General features: G+C 38.4%; 1 protein-coding gene across 2 annotated transcripts in view; it reads right to left on the bottom strand.

The window, feature by feature from the left end:
- The window catches only part of LOC308344536 (uncharacterized protein), a 573,794-nt gene that overhangs the window by 213,162 nt on the left and 341,842 nt on the right, over nucleotides 1-18,790 (bottom strand). For both annotated transcript variants that reach the window (XR_013966994.1, XM_080806122.1), the window contains one exon: nucleotides 18,255-18,451. Coding sequence is in view for 1 of the 2 variants with exons in the window: in XM_080806122.1 (XP_080662248.1) it covers nucleotides 18,341-18,451 (111 nt within the window). In the remaining variant the exon portion in view is untranslated. The remainder of the gene's footprint in view (nucleotides 1-18,254; nucleotides 18,452-18,790) is intronic.

Below are 18,790 nucleotides of genomic sequence, written 5' to 3'. Positions count from 1 at the left end.
GAGCTACTTGGCCTGGTCTTTGGGTTTGGGTCTCTGCCATTGGTATGTCTGTTTCTGAAGCCTCTGGGATGCTTCTCTCGATCTGGCTGTGTCCACTGTGGGGACCCTGGGTGGAGGAGGCACATTGCACTATCTACTACAGATCCCCCTTACTCTGGGACACCGCTCAATTGTGCTCATGCTGACTTACAAGCTCAGGTCTCCATCTCTGCCCCAGATATGAGTCACCCAGATAAGAGGTGAACAGAGTGGTGTCTTCCCAATGGGGCACTTTTCTACTCTACGGCCCATGCTGGTGGCAGAGGGCAGGGGTTAGAAATCCCCAGGAGGACTTTCCCAGGGTTCCAGAGGGGAAGGGAGACAATTTCCTTTGTTCTCATTTCCTTCCTCAACCTCCCTGTCTTCTTTTTAAGTCGCCTTGCCCAGGCTCCCATCCCCAAAAAATCTCACCAAGCCTCAAATTGCACGACTGTAGGGGGCCTTCCCTTCCTGTGCGGTTGGGTCTCACTTTGATAAGCTTTCCTCTCAGGCCTTCAATGTGTTAATGGAAGCTTTAGCATTTCCAGCAAACCCTGGCTTACGTAAGAACTCCTCCGACAAGTGCACAATGACACAACTGTTTCACCGTCTAGGCTGTGTCTGCCCTACTCCTACAGCAAGAAAGGCCATTGATTCCACGACTGCAGCAGCTGTAGGGCGACCAGATTTATAGGGAACCTTTTAAAAGTATTATTAAATACTTCAAAAATTTATCCTCATTAAATAAGCTGAGCCATTTAAGAATACGAGAGATTTCAAGGGTTTCTTGAATAAGGGCAACTGAAATAACCACCATGAAGAGTAGCTGTAATTAACCCATTTTACAGATGAAGACGTGGAAGCTTGGGGAAGATAATTTTCCCAGTGAGACACAGCGTGTAAGCAGTGATGCCAAAGTTACTATAACTCTAGCGTTCTTTTTACTACTAACACAGAAGTTCCTTGACAACAGCAGTCAACTCCAGGAGGGAAAACATGAACGTAAATCCTTGCTACTTACCTATGAAAAGAAAAAAAACACATGACCTTGAAGACTGCCAAAGAGAGAAATTAGAATAAGTTATTAACTTACTTGTTCAGCTAGCATTGGTTGAAAACTTCCAGATATAACAAACACTACACTAGGGATTGGAAATCTAAAAATGTAATTGTGATAAAGAACTTACATAACCAAAACAAAGAAAAAGAAACAAAAAACAAGCAATCTAATTAAAAACTGGGCAGAGAAATTTTTTTCCAAAGATGATTTACAGATGGCCAATAAACACATGAAAAGATGCTCCACATCCCTCATCATCACAGAAATACAAATCAAACGACAGAGAGATACTGCCTCACACCTGTCAGAATGGTTAAAATCAAAATGACAAGAAATAACAAGTGTTGGTGAGAATGTGGAAAAAAAAGAACCCGTTTGAGAATGTAAATTAGTGCGGCCACTGTGGAAAACAGTATAGATATACATAAAATATTAATAGAATTGTCTATGATCTAGTAATTATGCTACTTGGTATTTACCCAAACAAACAAACAAAATACTCTAATTAAAAAAGATATATGCATTCCTACATTCATTGCAGCATTATTTACAACAGCTAAGATACGGAAACAATGTAGGCATCCATCAAAAGATGAAAGGAGAGGGGTGCATGGGTGGCTCAGAGGGTTAAGCCCCTGCCTTCGGCCCCGGTCATGATCTCAAGGTCCTGGGATCAAGCCCTGCATCGGGCTCCTTGCTCAGTGAGGAGTCTGCTTCTCCCTCTCCAGCTCACTTTGTTTGTTCTCTCCCTTCCTCTATCAGATAAATAAATAAATCTTTAAAAAAATAGATGAAAGGATAAGAAAGTTGTGATACATATGTATATATACACGTACACATGTGTACACGCACACACACATACACACAATGGGATATTACGCAGCCATAAAAAAAGAATGAGACCCTGCCATTTGCAACAACGTGAGTAGAGCTAGATAGTATTACGCTCAGTGACTAAGGAGGAGAAAGACAAACACCATATGACTTCACTTGTGTTTGGAATCTAAAAATTGAATCAACAAAAAGGAGAAAAAGACCTATAGAGAACTAACAGTTGCTAGAGGGGAGGAAGGGGAGGGAGTCAAAGTATGGGCAAAAGGGGTGAAAAGGAGTGGCAGATATAGGCTGCCAGTTATAGAATGAATAAGTCACTGGGATAAAAGTTACAGCACAGGGAATACAGTCAAGGTATCATAGAAGTGTTGTATGGTGACAGATGGAAGTGAACTCTTCCGGTGAACACAGCATCTGCCTAGAGTTGTAAAATCACAATGCTGTACACCTGAAGCTAATGTAACATGTTTGTCAATTACACACAAATTTTAAAAAAAGACTTTACAATCTGATTAGTATTACAACCAAAAAAATAAAATAAAATAAAATAAAAATAAAAATAAAAACTGTCCCTGCTCTTAAACCAGAACACAGTAGTCAAGATGGATAAATGTAATTATAATACAACTGAACAAATTTAGCAATGTAGGATTTTAAGTATCCTGGTGCTCTTATGTTTTCTAAACTAATTTTTTTCATACATCAAATGGTCACTGGAATAATTACAATAATTTACAATAATTTTACAGGCAGAAGTTTCATTATACATTGGGATGTGAGAAATTACTTGGTACAAAATACCTGTGTCAATAAACCTTTCTTTTTCTTTTTTTCTTTTTTTTAATTTTAGAGAGTGAGACAGCCCAAGTGGGGATGCAGAGGGAGAGAGAGAATCCTAAGCAGGTTCCAGGCCTCACGCAGAGCCTGATGCAGGGCTCCATCTCATGACCTGAGCCACCCAGGTGCCCCAATTCTGTCTCAATTATCTTTTAAAGATTTTATTTTTATTTCATTTATTTGTCAGAGACAGAAAGCAGAAGCATGAGAACTGCAGGTAGAACAGGCAGAGGGAGAAGCAGGCTCCCCACTGAGCAAGGAACCCAATGTGGGACTCGATCCCAGGACTCCAGGACCACAACCTGAGTGAAGGCAGACACTTAACCACCTGAGCCACCCAGGCATCCCCTGTCTCAATAAATCTTAATCACAAAAGGAAAGACCAAAATGTAGCATATGTAACAATATGGAAGTCATGGGAACCATCCATGTTCACTTTTTGTCCACTTATCCCTGGTGACTTCGTATCTCAACAGCCTCAATAGACTATGAACACTTCCTCTCTGGAGCAACAGCAGCTGTCCAAACACACACATACACATGCACGCGCATGCACACATGCACACACACACGCAAACACAGCATTTAAAAATAAAATTTGGTAAACTTCATTAAAACATTCTCCATATATGTGACATTTTCCGGTAATCTGGGAAGAATTACAGGGAGCCTCCCTCCAGAGGTAGGTCATGATTTTTCAGCTTGAGTGTAGGTGTCCTGTTACGTGAACGTTTTATGAGAACAATCCAAGGTTTCCTTTGTTAGCTAAAGAGTGATTAGAGCATTCACATGTAAAATGGGGTGAAGGGGAAGAGTACCATAAATGTGTTGGAATTCCATTTTTTCCAAATTCTGAAACCCAAATACGTGCCCTAAAATATTAGGGTCCTTGCTTATAATGTAATTATAACTGTTAATTTTAATTTTAAAAAGTACAGTTATCCCCCAATACCAAATAGTAGTGAGATGTTTCAGTAAGGGAAATTAAAACCCAGGCCCATTTTTCTTTTGTGCAGGGGGAACATTTACAAATCCCCATGTAATTATATACTACGACGTAATGACAGAACTATGGAATTACATACATGCTCACCACAAGCTAACAAAAATATGACAACATATTCTATGAAAATTGCAACTTGAAGAATTACCAAAAACATGCAAAGGCAAAAAAAAAAAAAATCTGGAAAACAATTTCTGCCATCTTGCTTATTCATGTGTAAACATCCAATATGCTCAGTGCTTTGACATCTCTATTCATTTTCAGGTCTGAATCAGCTACAAACATATGACCTTTGATTGTGTGATTGATTTGTTAAAATTTCTGAAATATGTTACATAGGGAGCGAGTTTCATATGAATACAAATATTTTTGTATCCTAAGTGACAACTTCTACAAGGCATTGAGACCCCTCAATAAAAGAAAATATTTATTCAACTCAATTGTTCAAACATTTGTAATTTGTACCTACAACTGTATTTTTTCACCATAAAGCTCATATTTGTAGGGTTTTTTTTTTTTGCAGTTGTGTTACCAAAAATACTTGACAAGAGCATTCTATAAAAATCCTCTGTAGCTCGTGAAAGGCAAAGAGAAGCCTCTTTCTATTTATGTTCCACTGGGACAACCTGACCTCTCTATGTAAACTCTCAGCAAAAAGAAAGACACCCAGTGGATTAAATGGCACAAGTTCCAAGCACAAGTTCCTCCAGGTTTCTGTGCCCTCGAGCAACAAGCTGGCTTTTGCATCTGGCAAACATATGCAGAAAACTAGGCCAAATATGGTTGATAAACTTGGCCAAGTTCTTCCATGTGACCCACTGTGACAGCCAACCTAAAGTTCCCATTGTCGATTCAATTTCCAAAGGAAAATGTCATTTTCTTATCCATATGTGTCAATATTTAAGATATGGATATAAATAAACCTGTCTCACATGTTTGGAGTAAAAAGTAAAGCAGTTTTTAAAATAACAAATGTACTGTATTTGTATTATTGGAAGGGGTGAATATTTAGAATAAGATGCATATAATGGAAACGAGTCTGGCCAAACAGTCTTAGCCCCACAGTCCAGGACTGAGAAGCATAGGAGAAGAATGCTGCCAGTGTTTCTGCCAGGTGCAATGCCTTCTACGTTGACCAGAGGAATTGGCTGCCATGACGAAACCTCTAACGCCAGCTGAAACTTCATGACTTCAACCACTGTTGAAAGTCCAGGATTTCTAGAGGTTCTACTAGTCATCCAATAACAGGATTAAATATGCTCCAATAGTCATATGCTTTAAAATGTTGACAACAGGGGCCCCTGGGGGGTTCAGTCAGTTGAGCATCTGACTCTTGATTTTGGCTCAGGTCATGACCTCAGGGTCCTGACATGGAACCCCTAGTTGGGCTCCACATTCAGTGGGGAGTCTGCTCAAGCATTCTCTCTCTCCTCCTTCCCTTGGCCCTCCCCTCACTCATACATAAATAAATCTTTTAAAAAATAAACAACAAAACAAATGTTGATAATAGGACTTCCATCCATGTTACTCTCTTCCAATCCACTTGACATCTTGGAGGCATCTTACCATCCTAGGAACAATGATAAGCGCATGAATGTTTGCACAGCCCTTGCCCTCAAAGACACCACTGCCCCGAAACTCATGCGACTTGGGAGTTTCAAGCTGCTTCTTTGGGGTCTCGTTTTTCAAACCATTTTGCATTATGTCAAGCAAGATGGAATGATTTGAGTTATTGTACCTGTTATATATTACTACATCAGAGTGACACTGCTTTATTGCACCATTACCAAAAAGCTGTATTTTTTTTTTTAAGATTTATTTATTTATTTGACAGAGAGAGAAATCACAAGTAGGCAGAAGTAGGCAGAGAGGAAGGCAGAGAGAGGGGGAGAAGCAGGCTCTCTGCTGAGCAGAGCCCGATGCAGGGCTCAATCCCAGGACCCTGGGATCATGACTTGAGCTGAAGGCAGAGGCTTAACTCACTGGGCGCCCCAGGCGCCCCAAAAAGCTGTATTCTGACAAAGTGCCTATCAGTACACAACTCAGTAAAGAGGAAACATTTCCCTGCTACCCCATCAAAAAAAAAAAATTACCAGGAAGATATAGGTGACATTAATATATAGGTCTCTAAGCATAGATAAGTTATTATCTGACATAGGAAAATATTGAAACCCCACAAATTATCTGTCTTTTAATGTTGCACGTAAGGGTATGTGTACTACACCAGGAACCCCTCAATACACATCCCAGTCCCACCCACTAAGTCCCACCCGCTAAGCTTACACCACTCCACTGGCCCTTTCCTCTCTTCGAATGACACATTTTCCCATCCTACTGACATCTTCCGCTGGTCTTATAAGCAAGCTCCAATCACTTTTACCCTTAAAAACCACTCCTATTCCCATGTCACTACCTATGCACCGATCCTTCTCTTCCTATCCAAACATCTGGGGGAAATACAGTATTTTTACTGGCCAATCTTCTTCATATCATATTCATTTCCGAATCCAATGGTTTCTAGCTCCAATCTTTGCCAGTCCAACGAAACCACCTCCTGCTAATGTTACAGATAATTTTCCAAATTGCTAAGTACAATGGACATTTTCCATCCCTCACCTGGGCCAGCAGCTTTGTTAAATTTGCTCTCGTTGACTGTACCCCATTCTTTCTTTTTTAAGATTTTGACAGGGGGGAGTGGCAGAGGGAGAGAGAATCTCAAGCAGACGCCCCACTAAGTGCAGAGTCCAACACCGGGCTCAATTTCATGACCCTGAGATCATGACCTGCAGGTAAGAATGAACCATGAGGACTCTTGACCTATCACTCTTATGCATATTTTATGCATCAGTAAGGAATGACTACAAATTCCACTGGTGTCTACAGCTCCCAGAAGTTTTCTCTTCTCTTGCTACCCCATACTGGGCTTTAGACAATTTGTTACCCATGTTAGTGGAATTCTGCCTGCCAGCGTCTGGACACATAGGCCTCTGGTAAGCAAGGACTTGTGCCCATCTCTCCTTGGAGGCACTCATCCTTCCTTGGCTTTCAGGTCACTTGGCTGCCTTGGAATCCCAGCCTCTCATGTGTTGAAGAAGTGTTACGTATTTACATATTTTCTATCATTTTGTTGTTGTTGGAAGGCTGGGAACACTGTTCTTTTCATATTTCTACATTCCAAATAGAAAAGTAGTGGCTTTTCAACTAAGACCCCAAAGCATTTCTAAGGATAAAGAGAGATCTCCACAACCATCGATGCTACAACAATTGGTTATTTATGGGGAGGTGGGGAGGGGGGGATAGGAGATGAACTTTTACCCACACTTCACATCATACATGAAAACGTATCTTAGATTATCATAGATCTAAACAGCAAAATTAAACGATAAAACTTTTAAAGGAAAACATAAAAGAGTATCTTTGTGATCTTAGGGAAGGCAAAAATTTCCTAGAAATGCAACAATGATAATTAAAGGAAAAAATAATAATGTGAACCTCATTAAAATGAAAACCTTTGTCCTCTGAAAGACGTCATTGGGAAAATAAGCAGATAAAGCCACAGACTGGGAGAAAATGTTCACAGCACATGGATCTGACAAAGGAGTTCTAACTGCTACAATTCAACAATATAAAGACCAACAACTCAATTTAAAATATGGGCAAAATACTTGAATAGGCATTTCACAAAGGGATATACGTGAAAAGCCAATAAGCTCAAGAAGTAGTGCTCCCCAATCTTAGTCATTCTGGAAATGCAAATCAAAACCACATGAGGCACCATGAGACACCTACTCAAATGGCTGAGATCTGAGAGACTGACACCGCCACGTGTCGATGAGGATATGAAAGGGGCCAAAAAAGCAAAGAACAAAAAACTGGACTCTTACAAATTGCTATTGGGAGGGGAAAATGGTATAATCTCTTTGGAAACTGGTATGGAAGTTGTCTGTAAAGTTCAACACCTACTCTTTGGTATTTACCAGAGAGAAATGTAAACACACACACACACACACACACACACACACACACACACACACACATATATACAACAATCTGGTATAAAAAGTATTCCTAACCACTTAATTTGTAATGGCCCAAACTGGAAACAATCCAAGTTGGAAAGTGGATTAAAAGAAATTTGTGATACACCATAAAGGGAACACCATAAAAAGGGAGGATCACAACAGAGCAAGAGCATGAATAAACATCAACAATCTTTTTCTTTAAAGATTGTATTTATTCATTTGACTGAGAGAGACACAGCAAGAGAGGAAACACAAGCAGTGGGAGGGGGAGAGGGAGCAGCAGGCTTCCCGCCGTACAGCCAGTCCGTACCGCCGTACAGCCCAGTCCCAGGACCCGATCACAGGGACTCGATCCCAGGACCCTGGGATCATGACCTGAGCTGAAGGCAGACACTTAATGACTGAGCCACCCAGGCGCCCCAAACATCAACAATCTTAAGAGAAGGAAAGATCCAGCCACAGAAAGTACATAGTGGTTGAGTCCACTTCCAGAACTGGCAAAACTGATCCATGATGAAACAATTCAGAAGAGTGTTTGCCTTGGGGAGTGGAGACGACAGGTCTGACTCTAAGAGGGCAGGGGTGTTCTTTATGGGGATAAAAAGAGTCTACATATTAGCAGGGGCACAGATTATATTCATCAAAACCCACTGGCTACATGCTTAAAATTTGTGAAATTCTCAATCTGTGTATCTGTGAAGTCTATCTCAATAACGAGCCAACAGGGACAAAATGTGCGCACACACCCACACACGGGCTTTCTCCGGCCCCCCCAATGAAGAAGCACACCCCCTCTCCATCTCTGACACTGGGGTCTGCGTTAGCATTTGTGATCATTTTCATTCAGGTGTGGCATTTCTGCGTATGCTAATCTATTCATCATCCCTACTGCCTATGACCACGGAAGCTTCCTGAAGGTAAGAACCTTCTGGAAGTTTGCTGTTATGGATCCCGTGTTGACGGCGGGGGCGAAAAGGCAGTAACTGATCCAACCGGAAGCTGAACTGCGTTTTGTCCTCAATTATTTAGATTTCTCCTCCGCTTGCCCGTGAGGATTTTTTTTAAATCAGAAGAGATTAAGCGTGGGAAACGCACTTTGAAACCCACCAGGCACGCTACAACGTACGGGATGATATTAAAATGAGACCTCAGCTGCTTATCAAAGACATTGAACGTCAGACGGCTTAAAACGTTCTGTAGAACAGTCCGTTATGCTCGTAACCTTTCCTCTGAGAGTCGCCTTCCAAAAGCAAGAACGAGTCCAGGGGAATCAGGCGGCATGACGGCTGTCTAAACCATAGGGACTGCTCACTTTCCTCAAGTTCATGACTTGGCCTGAACGCCATGGCTCAAGGACATTTATTATGAGGCCCCTTGTTGGGATTAGAGTGTCACAGCACTATCAGTCAGATGGAGACTTTCGACCTAAGCCTCTCTTCCAGCGTTTACAGATTCATAACTAATTAGAGCCTGTCCACACCTCCCCTGAAATCATGTTAGCAAGGCCCACGTTAAGGTACATCTATCGCTAGCAGGGGTGTGACACGGTCCTTTAAGCCATCCCAGGCAGTGCTGTGACAAGATTTTTTCCTATTTCGAGATGCCTTTAAGAGAATCAATGGGTTGGTTTCAAGAAAGCCCCAGACAGAGTACCATGGTTCCAAAAAGAAGGTACCTTAGTCACCTATCAAACATATAATCTGATGGATAATTACACACACAGAGACACGCATACACAATCTCACCCGAGGACACAGCACAGAGTTCTTAAAAATGGGCACCGTATTTCAATCTAGCCCAGAGTACAAGGAGGGACTGGGCATTCTGAGGGTCTCCTTGAGCACTGGGCACGACTGGCTGAGAGACGGACAATGTTCGATACTCAGGATGGATAATGACCGAAAGATCAGTAGACACCTTTTCTTTACATAAACTCTCTTCTATTCTTATCAAAGTTGAGATTCAGTTCAGCTGAAGAAAGGGCACAATATGATCTTTGTGAAGCTCTAAGTCCAAAGAAACTAAGGGAAAAAACCCCTCTTAGCTCAGCACACAATTTGACTCATGCCAGTCTTTTATTCACGGTCACTGTCGAGGCTTAACCATCATCATGGATTTACTCAGCCTTGTCTATTTACTCGAATCTCGTTTATACCTACAATGAAGAGAGTCACTTGTAAAGCAACAAATTCATGCACAAATTAAAAACAGTGCGTGTTTAATAATCTGGAATAAAAAGAAAAAGAATAAAAAAGACTTTCTCCTCTGCCCTATAAAAACCAGCCATCTCATGAAGCCTCTTTGAAGGCTATGGCACAAGCATTTGTAGTTACTGCATTCAAAATGTTATCATTAGACCAAGTTTTAACCATCCATTACCTTTAGGAATTCTGGAAGATGACAAGTCATCCAACAATTTAGACAAAAACATTTAAGGTTCAAGCCACTGTCTGTCCATGTATCTCTCCTTCTCACTAGTTTCTTCACGTGCTTTTACACAGAAACAAAGACTTTGGGCAAATGGAGTTAGATTTTAAAAATACGAAAAGTCCTGTATTTTAATAATATTTTCCTAAGAATGCCATATTGATCTTGAGAATGGACTCTGGGGTCCTGAACTTCTAACACACAGTGCGATAGAAAGAAAACGCTTTTATAGACTCATCAGGTGTCTCCCACCCTGTTAGTCATTAACCATTAACGAGTCACAATGACCCATAACGCTGATCCAGCTCTGCATCATTTCAGACCCGTGGCCGGGATGCCAAATACAGTCCTGGAACCCACAAACTGTGAGGACAAACTGACAGTCGGTGACAGTTTCTGCCTGGGCCAGGAGCTGAATCAAGAGGCAGGGCAAAACTCCCATCTGCTGTCCATCTGCCATCCTGCCCCTATCAGAAAAGGTTATACCATGAACCACTGACAGATGGGCATGGCAAAGATCTATTAGGGAAAAAGAGAGGTCTGAGATGATTAGAATAATGACCTTTGATTCGACATAGAAATCCCAGGAGTAACGAAAATCATGCATAATTTCAAGGTCTTTTAATTGTGCTAAACAGATAATGTGTCCTTTGCACATTAAAAAAGGAAAAATGAGGTTTGCCTTCTACCGCTAAGTACAGAGTGCACCAAGTACTATATACCTTAGGAAAAAAAAACCTTAAGAATCTATTCTGTATCTCTGTATAGGCGCATATATATAAAGTCGTTACCTGAAGTTGTTTTTCCTCAAGGGCACGTCAGTGAAGTTTAATATAATGTAATTGGGCTAATAAAACAAACATTTCATAGGTTTTCGGTAGGGTGCATTTCCATCAAAAGCCTACCCCATAGAAACAGGAAACTGGGATAAGTCAGCTCCTGTTTTAAACAAAAGACTCAAGACAAAGGGAATAGTGAACGCCTGAGCTAAAGCTAAGTGTGTATTATGTTTCCACAGCAAAAACAGCCTCTGCAAGGCGAATAAAGCCCCTATTCAATTCACACAAGACATGAAGTCCACCTCCCATGCGCCAGGCAAAGTGCTAGATTCCAGGAATAGAAAGATGAGTGAGACACAGATGGCCTTGGTCTCCAAGGAGCTCGTAGTCTCATGAGGAGATGGACATGTGATTGTTTATCATATGGTAAAGTCAAATAGCAAAGCGGGGCAAAGACATGCTACCGTGTGGTTGGTCTTCGAGGGAGAAAATAATCCTATAAGTTGTTCGGAAAAAGAGAATCCCATAGAGCTGGTATGTTTTAATTTTCATATTCCTTTTATAGATATTCAATGCTTAATTTTTCTTTACAGTTTGTACAAGAGAATCAAATATGGACAGCCCATGTTTCAAAAAAAAAAGGGCAACTAATCTCTCAAAAATGTGAACATATTTTAGCATAACTTGTACATCTGGGGCCATTTTTTTTTTCCTTTTATAGCCAAGTATCTTCTAAAAGTTGACATGAAAAAGGAATAGAGAAATTGCTATAATAAACACAATTTATAATGAACTTGTATCCTATGAAAAATGTGAGCGATCTCCACAAAAAGATGTGTATAAGAAAATTCTAAGTGTTTTTATTCATAAAGTCCCAAAATGGAAGAAAGCTAGCAAGAGAAAAATGGATAACCAAACTGGGGCATATTGATAAAATTAAATACTCCTCACCAGTGGAAATGCAAGAACTATTGATATGTGTAACACGTGAATCTCAAAGCATTAAGGGATTCTGCATGATTCTATTTATATACAGTTTAAGAACAGGTAACTAACATGTGCGGACAAAAGTCAAAATGATTAGCTCTGGCTGGGGATGGAGGATACTGAGAGGGAAGGGGAATGAAAAAAGTTCCAGGGATCAGGGCTGAGAGACAGGATCCAGATCTCAATCTGAGGTTACACACAGAGAACGTGTATTTGTGAAAAGCTAACCTGGTGCTTCCCACGAAGATTTGTGCATGGCACCCAATGCAAATGACCTCTCAATTTTTAAAATGTAAAACACTGGGGTAATCGGACATCATAAAATAGAGACTAAAGGGGCACCTGGGTGGCTCAGTGGGTTAAAGCCGCTGCCTTCGGCTCAGGTCATGATCCCAGGGTCCTGGGATCGAGCCCCACATCGGGCTCTCTGCTCCGCAGGGAGCCTGCTTCCCCCTCTCTCTCTTCCTGCCTCTCTGCCTACTTGTGATCTCTGTCCATCAAGTAAATAAATAAAATCTTTTAAAAAAAAAATAGAGATTAAACACAAGTAGTTTCTACATTTGTGTTGCCATATAACAAAATGTCTAACTGCTGCATCATTTAACAAATAATGATGTAAATGCAGAGAATTGCTATTTTTATACCAACAATTTCAAGGAGCAAAGAAGAAGAAGAAATGCTTGGGAAGTGCACATTACAAAATTCTTTCACCTGAAATGCAATGTGCTTCTCCTCTGAGCCCTATTCAAATAACGTGATCAAATGCGGGGTCAAAAGGGTATCTTAAGCATATGGAAAATCCTATGCTTTATCGCATGTTCATACATCCTATGCTTTAAAAAAACAATATAATTTCATTGTTGCATAAAATGGCCCTGCTGCCCTCATTCTTCATTTGCTTAAAAGTCTCACTTAATCACTACCCAAAAAGCAGATATACTTAATACACAATACACACCAGCCTGTTTATTCTGAGAAACAAACAAACAAAGAATATTGCACTATTTCCAAAATACACGTCATTCAGACATAATAATTTATCCTTTTTTTTAATTTTATCATTATATAAACTCACTTTTGTAAGGAAGTTGGCACTGACCTACTATATGCATTTCACAACAGGAAATGTCACCAGTGTTAACTCTTAAACTCCTTATTCTTAACTGAAACATATTTAAATCACTACAAAGTATCAGTCCTAAGGGGCTTGAAAAATACACCTAAAGATTAGTCGTGCAATTGAGTTATCTGTAGATTGATTTGATGTCTCCAAACACATATAATCTATTTTATCTTTAACAATCCAGTGGAGGGAAAAAAGCATAGTACTGTGCTCTATGCCCTTTAAATAATAATAAATGCAAAGATTAGTTGGAATGCAGAATCTGAAGTATCACAGGAGCTGTTTTCTTAAATTGTGTTTGTGTGTGTTTGTTATGAGCACAATTTGACTATCACCTCTGCTCTTTTCTGCACAACTCACACCGGAAGAGAACTTTGTCACAATGGGTTTGCTAAACTGAAGATTCCATACTTTGACATAAAGTCGATTTTTTTCTGGGGGGAAAAAACTCAATGTGGGTTCTGATTCCATTGGGGTAGAGTGAGCCCACTATCACCCATTCCTCAGGCAGATTACAATTAAAAACCTCAAACTTCACATATATATAGTTAGATAGATACAGACATCCATATGTAGGCAACACATATACGTTTACATACCTATCTCAGCCACCCGAAGACTCTCCATAGCAGGCAGATGAGTTAAGAGAATCAAAACTTGGGAAAGTGACTTGTATAGTGATGAGTTTCTCATTTCAATTTTTCTTGGGCAGTATGACCCCAGTTGTAAAGGTATTAGCAATGATGACTGCACAAGTAGGTAAAATCTCAGATAAACTCTTTCTGGCAAAAAGAATCAGAAGTAAGGGTTCCAGCAGGCCAGAGAGTTTAGAGAGAACCCCAAAAATGAAAGAGTGAGAGAAAGGGGATCCCTTAATAATTTAAATAAGTATCATTTAAATTCCTGAGCTAAGCGTGTACAAGTCGGTCCCAGTGAAGGTATCAAAGGCACTGGGAGCTGAACGGAGATCTGAGACTTCTGACCACATGCACCAGAGACATAGCAAACCAATACAGCCACGCCTGAGAAAGAAGAACTGAGGTCTGAATCACCTCCCAAAGGTGAAGCACCACTTACAGCCCGAAGCTAAGTGGCCTAATAGCCTGCTAAAATAAACATCAACATCTCCCGATGGTTATGATAGAAATATTATGATACACTCTGCACAACACAATCTTCAAACTACCCAGAATACAATCCAAAACTACTCAACATGCCAACAAACAAACAAACAAACAAAAACAGGAAAATATGGTAAATTCCCAAAGGAAAGACCAAAAAACAAACAAACAACAAAAAGAGGGTCTAGGTGTTGAAGCTATCCAAGACATGTAAGCAGCTAGGATAACTATGTTCTATGAGTAAAGAAAACACGGTGGAAATAAATGAAAATATACGTCATTGACAGAGAAAAGTAAATAATTTTAAAAAAATGAAATTCCTGGAACCAAAAAATACTTAAAAGGAAAACCTCACTGGGTGAATTCAATAGTATTCAAATAATACAAGGAAGAATTAGGAACTTTAATATAGATCAACTGAAATAATCCAAATCTAAAAATATAGTGGGGGAAAAAATGAAACTAAAAAAGAAAGCCCCCAGAGATCTGTGGGACATTTCCAAATATGTAACATACATAACTGGAGTACAAGAAGAGGAAAGAGAAACTGAAAAGAATTTCTTTTTTATAAAAATTGTATATATTTAAGGTGGGCAATATGATGATTTGATATACATATAGGTAATGTAATGATGACTAAAGTCAATACTTTGCTGGCAAATCACCAATATTCAATATAGTACCACTGCCTGTATTATTATGCTATACATTAGAACTCTACATTTGCAACTGTGTGCCAACTGACCAACATCTCCCCAACTCCCCAACTCTATACCTCTAATAACCAATATTCTAATCTCTGTTTCTACCTATTCAACTGTTTTAGATTCCACATGTCACATCATGCCATTTTTGAGAAAACAATTTAAGTAACTGCCTTTAAGTTTACTAAATATAGTCGCATACATAAATTTACAGATCCGAGCACAAAGAAAACCACATGTAGACATCATAGCTAAAATGGTGAAAAACAAATATAAACAATTTTGAAAAAAAAAATCTATATCTATCTGGCCCATTGCACACAGGGGAATGGTTTGAAATACTGAAGATTTCTCATCAGAAACACTGCGAGCCTAAGGACAGAACATTCATCTTCATGGGATAAATGGATAAAAACGTCAAACCCAAATTCTGTAGCTAGTGTAAATATCCTACAAACATGACAGTGAAATCAATGCATTTTTCAAATAAAGGAAAAATAAGATAATTCGTCACCAGGTGATATGATATATAATATTTGCTAATGCAAGTTCTCCACAATGAACGGAAGAGATACCAGAAGGAACAAAGAAAGAATAACAGAAATGATAAATTCTTGGATAACGTAAAAGATTAATTTTCTTTTTTAAGTTCTTTAGAATACATATAATTAAAAGAAAAACTATTTTATTAGCCAGCAGGATTTTCAGTGTATATAGATATGATACATATGAAAGCTATAACATAATGGTCAGTGAGGGATAAACTATATTATTGTAAATTTTCTATGATTCATGTGAAATTATACAGTATTAAAATAGACTGAAATATTTCATATGCAAAATGTGATTCCTAGAGAAAATATTTTTATAAAAGAAAATACAAAAAGACTTTGCCAAAACACATACATTAAACTAAACTGGAATAGGAAAAAATACTCAAATAATATACAAGATCACAGGGAAGAAGGAAGTGAAAATCAAAAACTAGAGGGGACAAACAAAATAATATAATGGAGAGAGTAAATTAGTGTCTGAAGACACTAATTAAATGGCACTGATTGGCAAAAGGAATATAAAAGCTCAAACCACTATACACTGAATGTAAGAGAGACACATTAAGCATAAAGAAAATAGATTTACAGTAACAAATAGACAAATAGGTACAAGCAGTTAGTAAGCAAAAAATGGAACTTTAATATCAGAGAACACAAATTTCAAGACAAAAAGCATTTCCAGAGAATAAAAGTAATATTTCAGATGACAAGAGGGACAAATTATCAGGTAAACAATTATCAGTGTTAATCTTAAAAATATATAAAACAAGACACTGACAGCACTGAGGGAAGAAACAGATAATTCTACACCCTTGGCAAGAGATTTTAATACTCCTCTGGGTAATTCTTAAACTAGATTCTACCCCTCACCAAAATACAGAAGATCTCAAAAACAGCACTACTTTGATCTAGTTAACAAAGAACCCTCATCTACCGAGTTCAGAATACACATTACTTTCACATATGCAAAGTACACTCACCGAGATAGATCATATTCTGGTTCATAATGAGGTCAATATTAAAAATTATCAGTCATACTGATTGTATATTCTGACCACAACACTTAAAGTAGCAAACAATAACACTGAGAAAACCACCAAATATCAGTAAATTATACTTCAAAATAATACATGTATAAAAGACAAATCCATAAGGTAACTGGAAATGATTTTGAATATACAAAAAATTGTGGCGTGAAGCTGAAGAAGGACTTAGAGGGTCACTCATGACTATAAATGCTTATATTAGAAAAAACAAAAGAAAGAAAGAGTTCAGATTTCCATCATAAAAAGCTGTCAAAAATTAATTTAACCCCAGAGTGACTAAACGGAAGAAAATAGTAAAAAGAAAAAAATCAGTGAGGGGAAAAAACAGACAAAATCTAATAGTTATTTCAGAAAAAAAAAATAAAAATCAACAAAATTGACAAAGCCTTAAGTGGAATGTTTAAGAAAATGAGAGGGGGACACAAATCGACAATACTAGGAATGAGAGTTCATCGTATGGATCCAATAGGCTTTAGAAAGGTAAAAAATACAATATGACAGTAAAATATGTGACAACTAAAAAAACTGATAAATTTTTGAAAAATGTGACTTACCAAAAATGACACATGAAAACAAAAAGAATAATTATGAAATTAAATTATGAAGTACCTTTCTGTAAAGAAAACTCCAGGCCAAATATTTTTAGTAGTGAATTCTGGCAAACTCCCAAGTCACTTATTTTTTGTAAATATTTTCAGAAAATAAAAAACTCGGGGTCACTACCCAACTTTATTAGGCCAACATAATGCTAATACCAAAATCTAAAGGAGATTTTATAAAAAATAAAGTCTTTTCAATATCCCTGCAATAGATGTAAATATCCCTAACAAAATGTTATCAAGTGTAATACAATTTGTGTATGTGTGTGTATCTGTAAACACAGTGATAGCAAAACCAATGAGACTCTTCTTAAAATGCCAGGTTTAACATGCAGAATAGGATAAAGAAGAAAAATATCATCACTTCAACAAAATGCAAAACAAAAAGCATTTAACAAACTTTAACACCTTTCATGATATTAAAAAGAAAGAAAGAAAGATAAATCGGCCTCAGCATATAAGGAATAGCAGAGAATTTCTTTAAACTGATAAAGAACATCTAGGAAAAACCAACACAATATCACAGTTCAAGAGTGAAAGGCCTAATTTTTTCCCCATGAGGTAAGAAGGCAAGAATGTCTGCGTTGGATACTGTCATTCACCATTTTACTACAAAATCTACCCGTTGCATTAACATAAGAAAAGAAACAAGTAACAGTCAAAAAAGCATTAGTAAAACTGTCAATATTTGCATGCTTCTAGGATTGCTTACCTAGAAAATACCAAGGAACCCATAAAAGTCTACACAAACCTAATGAAAGATTTAGCACTGTGCACACGAACGTTAATATTTTTTAAAAGTCATTCTATAATAATGTATTAGTAGCAAATATTGAAATGAATTTTTTTGTAATTCCTTTTATATTAGTGAAGAAAAAAGGAAAGCCTGGGAATGAATCCAAGAAAAGATACCCAATACCACTATACTAAAAGCTACAAAATATTACTGGATTAAAGAGGAAATAAATGGGAAGATGTACCATATCCATGGATGACAATTGTCCCAAACTGATCTTTAGACTCCATGTAATTCCAAACTAAATCAACAAGGCTTGTTTTGTGGTAGAAATTGACCACATGATTCTAAAATTCAAAATTTCAAAGAATCTAGATAGTTAAAAGTTGGAGAATGTGGCTTACCTTCTATCAAGACTTGTAAAGCTCTTCAAGAATGTGTGTTACTGGGGCACCTGGGTGGCTCAGTGGGTTGGGCCTCTGCCTTTGGCTCAGGTCATGATCTCAGGGTCCTGGGATCGAGCCCCACATCGAGCTCTCTGCTCTGCAGGAGGCCTGCTTCCTCCTCTCTCTCTGCCTGCTCCTCTACTTGTGATCTTTCTCTGTCAAATAAATAAATAAAATCATTAAACAAACAAACAAACAAACAGAAAACCGAATGTGTGTTACTAGCAAAAAGATGCAGATCTACATCGATGAAAAAAAGAGTGTGTCCAGAAATAAATCCACATATAAATATGGTCAAGTTTTGACAACTGTGTCAAGGCAGTACAATGGGGAAAGAAATGGTGTTCTCAACAAGTGAGGCTGGGTCAAATGGAAATCAAAATTGAAAGAAAAAGTGCAATGTTCCTTACCGTACATTCAACAAACATGGATTCAGAAAAGAATCTAGACCCAAACATTCAACCCAGAATGGTAACACTTCTAAAGGAAAACAT

The sequence above is a fragment of the Martes martes genome (assembly GCF_963455335.1).
Source record: "Martes martes genome assembly, chromosome: 6".
Lineage (NCBI taxonomy): Eukaryota > Metazoa > Chordata > Mammalia > Carnivora > Mustelidae > Martes > Martes martes.
Note: the sequence above shows the minus strand (reverse complement) of the source record. Positions and strands in the feature narration are given on the sequence as shown.